At 32.1% G+C, this 14,212-nt stretch overlaps 1 protein-coding gene across 1 annotated transcript; it reads left to right on the top strand.

Annotated features, from left to right (window-relative positions):
• Positions 1 to 7,026: 7,026 nt before the first annotated feature.
• On the top strand, positions 7,027 to 8,193 carry LOC111787444 (protein LIGHT-DEPENDENT SHORT HYPOCOTYLS 5). The gene has a single exon (XM_023667406.2). It carries the CDS (start codon positions 7,365 to 7,367, stop codon positions 8,031 to 8,033), a length of 669 nt encoding a protein of 222 aa, XP_023523174.1. The 5' UTR covers positions 7,027 to 7,364; the 3' UTR covers positions 8,034 to 8,193.
• Positions 8,194 to 14,212: the final 6,019 nt, after the last annotated feature.

Here is a 14,212-nt window from a genome sequence, read left to right as displayed (position 1 = left end):
AGGTGATTATTATAGCTTAAACTCATTCTCTTATGAATTCCTGTTCGATTACTACTTAGTAGGCCAGATCGAACTCATAGTGTTTAGAAAAGCAGTGAATCCATTGCCAATGCATAGGTTTTGATGGAATGGTGACGATGACTCGAAATCAATGAAAAGTTCTCCAGCTATCATTTACAATAATTTAGTTGGTTATTGCTTAGGATATCAGATCTTTATAGCTTTTGGATCAATTTCTTTTGCAAAGCTGAATAATAATTAAAAGGAATCAGTAGGTGGTGGGACGATTGGAATAGCGACCTTTATTTAAATCCTAAATTCTTTTAATATGGGTAGGATATTGATTTTGGCATCTTTATGATTTATTTTATTTTATTTTATATAATTTTCTCCTCTACCCTATAGTCTAGAAAGAAGGTTGGATATAGGTGCTATGAGCCAATTAATTCAATATTATATCAAATCATGAATCTAATATTTGATTATTTCTTTTAAAAAACTGCTAATGATTACATAAAACGTACGATTCAACCACCCTCTACTTTCATTATACGCATTCTTTTTTGTCAATTATTGATTCCATTGCTTCTAATTTTGCTTGACAATATTATGAAGGTTTTGTCTCATTAGATGATGAATTTTGCTCATGCCAGCGCCCAAGTAAGCCTTCTTTTTTTGACAATTTCCCACCAACTTTTGTGAGCAAAATTCATCTCTATTAGGAAGAAGATTCAAAACGCTTACTTTTTCTTTAACGTTCTTTGTGAATTGGGTTAGCAATTCCTTCTTTTTATCATATTTTTATGCCGTCTATCAGGTATTTTTGCCATCTGTGAGGGTGGTGGTTTCAGTAACGGTTATGAAATTCTAACACTTTTGACCACAGAAAAAACCTTTAAACCCTTTTTGGATGCTTTTGTTTTTTTTTTTTTTTTTTCAAATTGCCTTTTGATGTATGATTGATCCGGTAGAAATATTTGAACATAGTTGATTCTCTTTTATTTTGACCTTTTATGAGTGGGTTTCAGCTTTAACTATCTCTCGGATGTTTTTTTCGTAGTTTTTCTTTGAATTTTGAGTTGTTAGGGTCGAAAAATGCTAAAAGTATCATTGTTTTTGGGTGAACGAGATTGTTAGCTTGGTTGGAACACGAACAAATTCTTGTCTTGGTTCTAAATTCATGGAAAGATTTTTGTTGGAGGGTATGCAGACACTGTAAAATACCCTCACCTCGTATTCCCTTTTTGAATTTAATGACTTGAAAGAGTGGATATAGGATAGGGATATTAGCCATTCATGGCATTCACGCATCAACATAACGCCCCTGTTATACTCACCATCCCTCTCAACTCTTTTATTTCTTGTTTCCCCTACCATTCTCTTCTTCAATTTAATGAACTTCTTCGACCGTTCGGTTCGATAGCTATTTAGTCTTTTAGTTTTAAAATTTTAGTTACCTACGAATTTTATTGTCTTGTTATCATTTTCTGAACTAGCGGAAGTAGAATTTAGATGTTTTCATAAGATAAATGAAAAACGTGATTAAAAAAAAAAAAAAAAAACTAAGAAAACAAGCACTATTTTTAAAAATAAAAAGATTAATGAAACATTTTTAGTCAAATAATCTATCAAACTACACGATCCGCTCTAGTAATGAAGAGTTGTGACCAACTTATGCTCTTAGGTTAACCGTTTAAATATTTCTATTTTCTCTAAGAGGTGGTAGGTTTGAATTGCCTAATTCTACATAAATTTATAAAGAATTTAGGTCCATTATGTTTTTCTCACTTTAAATACTTTCGTGTTTCTAGGTTCAAATAAATTAAAATAAATGAAGTTAAATCTAAAATATATGCATTAAAATAAAAATAATAAATTGTTTTCAAGATAATTTATGTAATGAAATGGGTAATAATTTATGACATGAATTATTAACGTATCATGAGTAAATTAATGTTGACTTCATAAATTATTATTGCCAATAATTGATGAATAAATACTCATGGTAGTAAGATTTGTAAAGTGGAAAGAGATAAAAATAAAATAAAATAAAATAAAATAATAAACTAGATAGCCGTTGGAAAAAATAAGTTAAATTAAAAAGTTATTTTGATATTTAAATGTGGAAAGGTCAAGCTAATAATAATAAAATCGTCGACAAATCTCCACATATAAAAGTGCTCAATCTTTGGTCATTTATTTTTTTTACTTTTATTAGGTTGACTTCATTTAAAATTTTAAAATTCTATCAAATTAATTATCGAATAAGATGTTTAAATATAAAATATAATAAAATAAAGTAAGATCTCGATTATTTTAGTGACCAAATATTTAAGATAACAAAATTTGTCTGAGATTTGAATCACTTCACACAATATCATACTGATTTTCAATGATTCTAATCATGTAAACTAAATAGCATACTCGTGTAAAAATAAATACGAGATGTTATATAGTTTCAAAATAAAATCTCTGGCCTTTTACGAGACATGTAACTTTCATACTTTACAATCATAATTAGTTATTATGTAAATATAACCTAAAAAGTAAATAAATAAATAAAGTTACATCATTGAAGAACCATAAATCTAGATTTCAATCATCGACCCAAGAATTTATGACCACCAAGAACGTACGAAGTCCCATTTGAAGTCGCTTGAATCCATGATTTCATAAATAAATTTTGATTTTTCTTTAACGTGACATTAATTGCAACTAAATTTTATCTTATAGTAATTCGAACAATGTTTCTTTTCTTCGTTTTGATTCATATCACTCGAGCATAGACCAAAGTGGCTCGATTATACATAAACTTTAACTAATCACATCTTTAATTATTATATCTCCACCCACCATTAGCTTAGAACCACCAAAAACTATAACGTCATTGTTTCAACATTGTATCGCTCACGATCGATCAACCTAAAATTAGTAACAATCATATCATCATTTCTCATATAAGAACAAAAAAAAAAAAAAAAAAAAAAAAAAAAAAAAAAAAAAAAAAAAAAAAAAATCTTATCTCATATATTGCATTGATTGGAATAAAGCCACATTTCTTGATTCAATTAATCAACTTTAAAATAAGGAAAAGGGATAATTATAATTAATTATATTTTGGGTAATTGCATATTTTCTATTTTCAATTTGCTTGTCATTGATTATATTCTCAGACAATGCATCCACCTCCCACTCCCCAACTTGGGACTTTATTTTCACCAATATTCTTAATAATAATAATAATAATAATAATAATCTCGACAAATAAATAAATAAATATATATCATGTTATTAAACTGTAACAACCCAGATCCACCGGGGTAGAATAATGTCTTCTTTCGGCGCAGATATTGTCTTCTTTCCCTTTCATGCTTCCCCTTAAGGCTTTAAAAGGGGTCGGCTACGGGAAGGTTTCCACAACCTTATAAATGGTGTTTTGTTCTCCTCAACCAATGTGGGACATCACAATCCACCCCCCTTTGAGACCTAGCGTCCTCGCTGACACTCTTTCCTTTCTCCAATCGATGTGGGACCGCCACCAAATCCACCCCCATCGAGGCCCAGTGTCCTTACTGGCACACTACCTCGTGTCTACCCCCCTTCGGGGAAGAGTGAGAAGGCTAGCACATCGTCTGGAACCTGACTCTGATACCATTTATAATGACTCAGATCCACTGCGAGCAGATATTGTCCTCTTTGAACTTTCCCTCAAGGCTTTAAAATGTGTATGCTAGGGGAAGGTTTCCACACCCTTATAAATGATGTTTTGTTCTCCTCCCCAACCAAGGTGGGATTTCACATAAACTATATATTTAACATATAATATATTCAAATCTTCAAAAAAATAAATCAAATCATGTAACATGTTATTCAACATTCGAATTCCATACTTTACTTTATTGTAATGAATAAGCAATATATTAAAATGCATATTCCCACCATTTTAAAGAATTGAATATTTGTAATGGGTCACGAGAATACTCTTCCCTCTTTTTTTTTTTAATTAATTGACGTTTTAGATAGTAATGATTCGAAACTTTAATCTCAGTCGAAATCATTGAATCTTCAACTTAAGTACCGTCGAACTAAAAAATAAATTTTATAAAGCAAAAATGTAGAAATTTTAGCCGTAAGCTCTAGACCATTTTAAGATTTGAATCGACGACTCCGAAACCTCAAATTTGAAGAGTAAAAATGGGCCGAATTGAACTCGACCTAGCTAAAGACGACATGTCGTTTAAAATCATCACATAACATAATATTGGATAGTTTTCTCATTAATTATAAATTTGAGAAAAATAAAATTAGAAGAAGAGAAGAGAAGAAAAAAAAAAAAAAAAAAAAAAAAAGCTTTAGGCTATAATCGTGCCGTGGAAGCAAAGGTTTGCGTGTAAGAAACAAAAATTGGAGTTTTCCATTATTGGGTGAAAGTGAAAATAAAAAAACACGCTGTAAATGGAAATTACCCCAACGTTTTCCTTTCCCGAAAATTACAGATTCTGGTAAAACAGTAAAAACCAAAATTCCTACCTTCCTTACTCTTTTTTATTTTTGTATATTTTTATAATTTTACTTTTAAATCGATCCTATTTCTGATACTATGTTAAGAAGTACGGATCTCCACAATGGTATGATATTGTCTACTCTGAGCATAAGCTCTCATGACTTTGTTTTGGGCTTTCCAAAAGGCATCGTACTAATCGAGATAGTATTTCTTGATTATAAACTCATGATCATTTCCTCTAAAACGTCTCGTACTAATAATGATAATGTCCTTACTTATATAGCTATAATGAACTTTTTCTCAAACTCCGAGCAAACCTACCTTACTCAAAGCCTATTTTTTAACGTATGTTGTAACGGTCAACGTTCACTCTTTACATTTTTAAATATAACTCTTTGCCTTTGGATCCACTTTTCTACTTTGTCATATATTTACTCGAAAAGTCACCCCTTTGTATGGACAAACAATATCGAATATTCACTATATTTCTTTTCTAGGTCTTCGAGCTTGAACTTATAATTAATACCAATATGAACACACATATATTTCCTTACCATTAATTATAAATTTGAATTATTATCTCTTTTTTAAATGTATTAATTTCTAGAATTATTTCACAAGAAGGTTAGAATATATTTATAAAAAATAAAATTAAAAAAAAAAAAAAAAAAAAAAAAAAACTTGGGTAAGTAATATATTATTATTATTTTTTAAATAAAAAAAATTAAAAAAGAAAAAAAGAAATAGTAGGAAGAAGTTTGACCTAATTTAGACCCCATTTATTGCACGATCCAAAGGATGAGTGGATGATAATGGGAAGCACTAGCTCGCAATCTTGGTACGTAAGATACACGCAGGGGGGGGTGAGGGGTTGCAATGGGTGGGGCGTGAAGTTATTCCAGAAGAGCGTGGAGTTGCCAGATCCTGTCGGCGCGTCGCCTTAACTTTCATCTCTCCCATTTAGAGATAAGCCTTTGTGTGGGGTCCTCCATCGTTGAATGGTAAGCATGTCCTGTCCCTCCACCCCCCCTTCCTATTTCCTCCATATATTTTTTTTTATTTATTAAATTTTGAGAATTTAAAATATTTTTTTGTTTAGTTTTTATTTAATTCTATTCTTTAAATTTAATTTAATTTCTATTTATTCACAATGTTTCAAGAATTTATGTTTAACTTTTTATTGATAATTTTAATTATGATTAAAAAATTTAATTTACATTGAATTTTTATCATTATTAAATTCAATTAAAAAAAGTCTACGGGTCAACATTCATATGTAACGAAAATCCAGAGGTAAAAATGTAATATTTTAAAATTTAGGGATTAAATGAAAAACTAAACTTAAAACTCGAAGGTAAGAATGTAACATTGGAGTCGGTACCCTGAGAACCCAACCCAACCCGAACAATACTCAATAGAACAGACGAAAAATTTCTATCAGTGATAGCATTAGCTTTCTATAGTTTCCATTTCGTTTCGTTCTTCGTTTTCCATCACCTTTCGGCTTTTGTTTCGTGGAGTGAGTAGTAGAGAGTTTGAGAGCATTGCCTCTGGTTTGAGAGATCAAAGCAGAGGGTTCAACTACGAGTTACCTTCTATCTAATCTCGACTCAGTCTCACTGTCGGAGTTAGTATTCAGTTCTCAGGTTCTTGCCCCAATTTAGCTTCAACTCTTGGGTTCATGTTTATTACCTCCTAGTTGCTCAGCTTTAACCTCAAGTGCTTCAACATCAGAATTCTTCTTAACATGTACCCAACCTGAAAATAGAGGGTTGAGTTATGAATCAATTTCAGGTTTGGTTGTCTTGCTCTCGAAGTCGGTATTCAGTTCCTAGGTTCTCGTCTTGGTTCAGCTTCAGCTCTCAGGTTTACGTTTATCATCTCCTAATTGCACAGCTTCAACCTCAAGTGCTTTAACATCAGAGTTTTTCTTCCCTACAACTCGAACTCGACCCAACCCAAAAATAGAGGGTTGAGTTGTGAATCAATCCAATTAGATCCAAAAAATTCTTTCGATCCAACCCATGTATACTCCTATATAAAACATTCTGAAATTGAGAGACCAATTTAAAACTAAACTGAAAAACATACACTAAACTAAAGCTCGATGAATATATATATATTTTTTATTATTAACCCTTTGGAAAATATTTTCTTCAAGTTTATTTTTATTGGTCTATTTATATTTTACCACGCTCCGAAATTCTTTTACATCTTTGTGATTTGTCACTTTACCTACTTCTAAGAGAGAATTATTCTCATAGACCAACACGAGTCATTTCATTATTCTTATTCAGATATAGTATCGGTTTATTAATGTACTTTTCATTTACTCGGGTATTACCAAAAAAAAAAAACTTATAAATACGAAATTGAAAGTAAACAACAACTCGACCGTAAACGAAATCGGAAATTTAAGATGAAAGTAAGGGGCAAAAAGGGAAAGAAAAAAATATAGATGTTTTAAACACAAAATCTCCCAACTTCCATTGATCTATTTATTAAATTTTCACACACATTCTCTCTTTCTCTATCTTTCAAGTTCATTCATCTAAGCTTTTCACGTCCCATCACCCAAACGCTCTCCTCTCTCCCTCCCCTTCCCATCTCCTAAATTCCACATCATAAATTAAAATTAAAAATTAAATTAAAAAGCCTTTTTCTTTTTCTTTTTTTTTTTAATTTAAAAAAAAAAAAAAAAAAAAAAAAAAAAAAAAAACAGACAATCCCACCACCACATCAACACTCTCAACCTTTCCCGTGAATCCATTTTTTTTTTTTTCTTTCCATCTCTTCCCTTAAAAAATTTCATGATTTTGCCCAAACCCCAACAACCCAATTAAGTTGCTCCACCCTTGTTATGGATTCGGTGACAGAATCCGGCGGTGGTGGGTCGTCGGAGCCCACGGGGGAGGGCTCGTCAGCTGGTGGCACAGCACCGTTGGCGGCGGCGGGGGCGGCAGCTCCACCGAGCAGGTATGAATCTCAGAAGAGAAGGGATTGGAACACGTTTTTGCAGTACTTGAAGAACCACAAGCCGCCACTGTCTTTAGCGCGTTGCAGTGGCGCTCACGTGATCGAATTCTTGAAGTACTTAGACCAGTTCGGGAAGACTAAGGTCCATGGATCGGGCTGCCCGTATTTCGGTCACCCTAACCCCCCTGCTCCTTGCCCCTGCCCGCTCAAGCAAGCTTGGGGCAGCCTCGACGCCTTGATCGGCCGCCTTAGAGCCGCCTACGAGGAGAACGGCGGCCGCCCCGAATCCAACCCATTCGCCGCACGTGCCGTCAGGATTTATCTCCGTGAGGTCCGCGAAGCTCAAGCCAAAGCCAGAGGGATTCCCTACGAGAAAAAGAAGCGGAAAAGAGCCGCCGCCAATGTGTCGGTGCCTCCACCAACTGATGTTAGCTTGGCGGGGAGTAGTAGCTCCGCCACCGTCGGTGCCGATATTCAACCGGAAACAACCGCTGCTGGTGATCAAACCGGTGACGCTCCGCCGTCCACAACCGCCGCTTCCACCACCGTATAGTCGCTTCTACTGGTTTTTCCTTCAATTACTTTCCTTTTTTTTTCTTTTTTTTTTTATAAATGTTTTGCTTCAAATATTAGCATCATCTCATCATCATCATCTCTCCTAATTGTGATTATGAGTTTTATTTAATCATATAATATTCAACCATTCTCATTAATCCTAAATATAATCCTATGAAAAATTAAATTCGAACATATTTTTCTATTTTTTTTATATTATATAGTTTTATATATACAAGACATTAATATTAAAATCGACAAACAAAAATTGAGGAAGTGGGTTAAATTTTTATGTCGTGAATTAATTTTTTTTAATTTTTTTTTTTTTTTTTTTGGAAGAATTGGTATAGAAAAACACAGAAATTGGATGAAATTATATGGAAAAAATCCATCTTTTTTCATATAAGTTCAACCAATTATACTTATTTCTCTCTCTGGTCCCTTGATTTTCTGTATTTATCAATCTTTCTCTTTCTCTTTGCTTATGACACAAAAACACGTGCGTTTCTTAACCATTTTGCCCAGTTTCAGGTGCCCTTTTATTTCCCTTCAATCAACTTTTGACCCCTATATTACACACATTTTACCAATCTTTCCACATTTTTCCTCTTTGTGACGTTTCATGCCCATGTTTCAAACCGGGATTTGAAATTTGGATTTAGTACTTGATTGACTCGACATTTCACTTAAGAGTAGAATTCTCGTACGGTTATCCAATATAGAATTGTTCAAAACTAAGTACTTTGAAGTTCTTGAATCACTGAAAACTCCCAAGGAGTCAGAACCATCGTATTGAGACACGAAGTGAAACATAGAAGGAGAAGAGAACTACTTGAACTAGATTAGCCAGAACCCAGAGAACGATTCAGGAGATCCGTAACCTATAACAGCCAAAGCCCACCGCTAGCATATATTGTCCCTTCGAGTATCCCTTCAAGGTTTTAAAACACGTCAGCTATAAAGAATGATTCGTTTATCTCTCCAACTGATGTGGGATCTCACATAACCAATTCCAACAAAGGCTATTAAAAAAGCTTCTCATTCGAATATGATATTGGTTGATCCACGAGCACCTCCTTCGCTCGGGTTCAAATTGTTGTTCCCCTTTGAATTCTCTTGCTTGATGATACCAAGGAGAGACATGGGTTTGTGTTTAATCATTCAATTATTTAAGGTAACCACCATTCAATAGAGAAAACGACATGTCGCCAAACCGTTGCTTGCTTCCCATTTCTGTATATATATTATTATTCCATTTGGGATTTTGGGAATAATAATGGTGGAAGACCCACCGGCCATAACCTTACGCTCACACCCATCTCCAAATTTCAAACCATTTGGTATATATACATACGCACATACATACATATACATACACACACAAACATATATATATATATATATATATATATATATATATATATATATATATATATGTTCTTTTTAGCTTTTCTCTGTTACCTATGGAAAACATCTTTTCATCATCGTCCTTGTCTGTCTTCATCTTTATTCATGGATTTCATTCCCTTCTTTTTGCACTTTTTTTTTTTTTTTTTTTTTTTTTTTTTTTTTTTTTTTTTTTTTGTTATTGGCTCAAGTTTTGATGATCTTAAGAATTTGTTTATCATACAAACCCTAAAATCTGTTTCAATTCAATCAAAGTTTCAATTTTGATCGATACCCATCAAATCGATTTTTATTTAAACCTAATGAATCATGAAAATTTATCATTTTTTGTGTTCTTCGTTTCGAGTTAAAATTTGGGTTATCTTGTTCGAGCGATATAAACACTTGCATATCAGTTCGATTGGGAGAAAACCCAATTGAGTTATATTTATTTTTTACAAACGTTTTTCGACAGTTATACAGAAATAACAGTAAGACTTTGTTTTGTTTGTTCGTATTGTATAATATCTCTTAGACATAGAAAGGAAAGGTAATACCCGTTATAACATGAGTATCGTTGTTATGATATTGAGCTTAGAACCGGTCCCCGTGAGTGAAAAGGGAAACAATGTGACAGGGGTTTGGTGTAAAGGAAGTGAGAAAAGGCAAAGGGTTTTGCCAAAATTGAGATGTTGAAATTTATTGGCCTTACATGTCATGTCACTCTAGAGGACCTTGACTTGGATGATGGGGTTTGTGTACTCTCACTGCTCCTCTTCCCACACCCCTTCTTTTACCTCCAAAGAATCTTTTATTTTATTTTATTTTATTATATATATATATATGTATATAGATATAATATATATATATATAAGAAGACAGTAATGAATGGTGAGTACTGAGTCCAACCCACGTGAGGGTATACTTGCATTGTCCACCATGCATTTTGAGGCCGCCTATCATTTTTTTATTCATATGTACTTTTTGCTCCGACGAGATATACGGCGGCGGGTACGGCGGTGGGTACGGCGGTGGTAGGTGGTTGGTGGTTGGTGGTTGGTGGTGGTGGTGGTGGTCGCTCATCTATGATTGATTCTGCCTGGTTGCAGTTATTGGCATGTGTGAAGAGTGTACAGTGTTTTGGGTGTAGAGACATGATCTTTGTCCTTCACTGTTCAAATGTTGTACCTATGTTGTTTTTATGGTATATTCCTTTTCCAAAACATCATTGTTTTGGGTACGTTTTCTACTCGATGAGCTAGTCGTAAAGGCATTTATATCGCCGGGTAATTTAATCGATTCAAATTATAAATGTTGGGTTGAGTTTAGATTTTTTTTTTTTTTTCCGATTTTGGTTAAATCGAATTTTTAAAAAAACTAAAAAGTCGAGTCGGTTTGCTGATTGACATGACTTGACTAACTCGAAAATAGGGTCATAACCTAACCATACTTTTAAGATTATTATAAAAATTAAGAATGTTTGATGTTCGTTATCGGTGTTAGTGATGCAGTGAAACTTGTGCATGTTTGATATTTGAGCTTGATGAGATTTTAGTTATTAATATAACATATATTATAGATAAAAAAAAATTTTAAAAAAATAATTAAAAAATAAAAGAATTACTCGAACCAACCCAAAAAATTGGGGGTTAGGTTGGGTTGGGTTGTGAACTCTCGAGTTGCTTGGGTCACCAACCCACAACCAACCAACAATTTTGAGTTGGTCTAAGAGATTTTTCCAACCAAGCCCGTGTACGCCCCTAACTGGTCAACTTGGAACGTGTATGCTTTAGTAAAAAACGTTTAAATAGAAAAAGTTCTTAGTAATACAAGTGCACAACGTCGATAAACCGTAATATTTCAAGTGTTGTACAACAAAATTCACCTTAATAGTGTATATAAATTAAATTGATAAGATCGTGAGCTACTGAAAAGTAACGACAGGATTCAAACTTAATGTACGTAGATTATGAACTTACATATAAAAATTATTACGGTGGTATAGATGATGACCTATTCAATATATTTTCTTCACTAGTCAGTCAAAATTTAGTATCTATAGTTTAAAATTTAATTATTTAATAATTTTCAGATTATTAAATAATAGTAATTTATTTTAATAAAATGTATTAAGAATTAGTGATGTGGATGCTTTTAAATTTTTGTGAGGGATATGAACATCATATTATAATAATAATAATAATAATAATAATAATAATAATAATAATAATAATAATAATAAAACACGAAATAATTGCCCTAATCCACATTGACGTCATCACATTCTACAAAAATTATTTGAATATTTGGACTCCAATAATTATTTCTCTCCATAAATTATTTTATTAAATCTGAGCCGTTTATTTTTCTTCAACGGCCTTGATTACTCTCAAATTGAACTAAATCCTTCTAGAGTGACATCAGCCTAACCTCAAAATTATTGCTTAATTTTAATAATAATTTTCAAATCCCTATCTTATCACCTTTTTTTTTTTATTAGTATTAAATTTTAATTAAATTATAAATTTAGACATTTGGGAGTTTATATACATTTTTAATTGGTTAAAATTTTAAAATTACAAATTTAATTTACTCATTTACTAAATACAAAATTAAAAAAAAATATAGTTATATTATACATAAATTTTAATTTTCTAATATATTAACTAATTTTTTTAATTTTTTTATGTAGAAATTTTTAAAATTTTAAATATCATTGTGATGATATGACATATAACATGCAACATGCATGAGGTATCGCATTAAAAATCATACTTCAATGAGATGATGCACATAATACTTTACATGATGTAAATTCCTTACAAGACGTACACATATTTATGGTAATTCATTCGTGCTTATTATACATGGTACATATGGTCATATCAATATGGTTATATATGATATGTGTTATTCATGCACCCGACAATTACATTCAACCTAGTCAGTAGGTTCAAATTGATATTTTTAAGGTTATCTTATGTTACCGTTCCTACGTTCAGCACACATGAAATTCAGGTCCATTTATGCTATTTTATTTATTAAAAAAAATTAAATTTAAAATCTTTTCCATCGTAATTTAACTGTCTTAAATAATATTAAATATTTATTTACATATTTGACTTATTATATAAAACAAATGTAATTTCATTTTCACTATTAATTTCTATTTTGAAAAAAAAAATACTATAATTTACATTTTGAAATTGAAAAATTTGTAATAAAGAGGGAGAAAGGGACAAGTGGTGCATTTCAAAAGACAGTGAAAGTGGTTGAGAGAATAACGAGAACAAAATTGATAGAAAAAATATATATTTTAATTAACTGAATTATGTGCTCGGGTTGAAAACGGAGCTTCAAAATCTATTCTCGTTTCTAATAATTTTATTTCTAAAATTTAAATTTAAACTTAAACAGAAAGGATTAAGCTTCGTACATCTATGGATCTCGGGTTAATTCGAGTTAGGACAGATTGACTGAGATGAGAGTCTCGAGGGGGTTTGAGAAGAGGTTGAGGAGCGGGGTGCTAGAAGATTCGATATGATATTTATGCTTTGACCTTGTCGATATATCGATGAAGAGTCTAAACCGACACGTCGAGGAGGAGGGAGATGGGGGCTAAAGGCCAAAAGAAGCCAAAAAGAAAAAAAAAAATGAAGAAGGAAGAGAGAGAAATTAGGTAGGAAAGAGAAATGGGAGCAAAGGAAATTTGACAAAGTGTATAAAGAGTCGCCGACAGCAAATCAGGAGCGTAGATTTTCTGACAAACTCTGCGTGGTGCTCTTTCCTCTCTTAGGATTCCATATAACCAAAACCACCCTTTCCTTTTCACATTTTTCGCTTTATTTTAACCAAATATCAAATATCAATGCCTTTTCAATTTTTTTTTTTTAAAAATATAGGTTAAATTATACCTATGGTAAATCTATACCACCACTAAAACCCGACTAATTTAGATTACCTAATCAAAATTATAAACGTTGGATTGGGTTAATGTTTTTTTGGTTTCGGTTGAGTTTAGTGAACGAACCAAACACTGTTTAGTTTAAAAAGCATCCCCCCATCATCCTCATTCGATCCTACCTACCGAAGAAAGAGAAGAATAAGCTAGGAAGGGGCCCCTAAGCTCGCGAGAAGGAAAAGAGCCAAAATACAAAGGCAAGACGCACTAGATAGAGGCACTAGTTTAAAAAATCGAAAATTCGAGTTAGTTCAAGTATTGACATTTTCTTGATCAAGTCAATTAGACCAATACGAAAGTAGAGTTACAACCCAATCTTACTCTATCGTACTTTTAAAATTATTATAAAAATTAAGAATATTTGATGCAGACAACACATGTTAGTGTTGCATTTGACGTATGTATGAATGTTTGATATTTAAATTTTATAAGATTTTAATTAGTAATGTGTTGTATATTGTGGACAAGTAGAATTTTATTATATAATAAAAAAAAAAACAACTCGACAACCTAATTCTCGATTAGGTTGGGTTATGTAATCTCCTCGGATTGTCTAAGTCACTAACCCAATCAACCCAAAATTTTGGGCTAATCCAAAAGATTTTCTCAACCCAACCCGTGTACCCCTTACCAGATATATATTCTCGGAGTTCAAAACATTTTATTTTAGTTATTAAATTTTAAATTGTTTAAAAATATATATGTTGAGATATTTTTTTTTTATTAAAATGATGGATAAAAATTAATACAACAATTAATGTGTATCATTCATTTAAATTGACTAGTTGATTGATATATAAGAAATATCCGTGTAAGAAACTGGCGGGATT

Source organism: Cucurbita pepo, chromosome 2 (genome assembly GCF_057944985.1).
Source record: "Cucurbita pepo subsp. pepo isolate OVF chromosome 2, ASM5794498v1, whole genome shotgun sequence".
NCBI classification, from domain to species: domain Eukaryota; kingdom Viridiplantae; phylum Streptophyta; class Magnoliopsida; order Cucurbitales; family Cucurbitaceae; genus Cucurbita; species Cucurbita pepo.
Note: the sequence above shows the minus strand (reverse complement) of the source record. Positions and strands in the feature narration are given on the sequence as shown.

Coding starts and splice junctions, on each gene's coding strand:
- LOC111787444 (XM_023667406.2), top strand. CDS start 7,365: ATGGATTCGGTGACAGAATCCGGCGGTGGTGGGTCGTCGGAGCCCACG.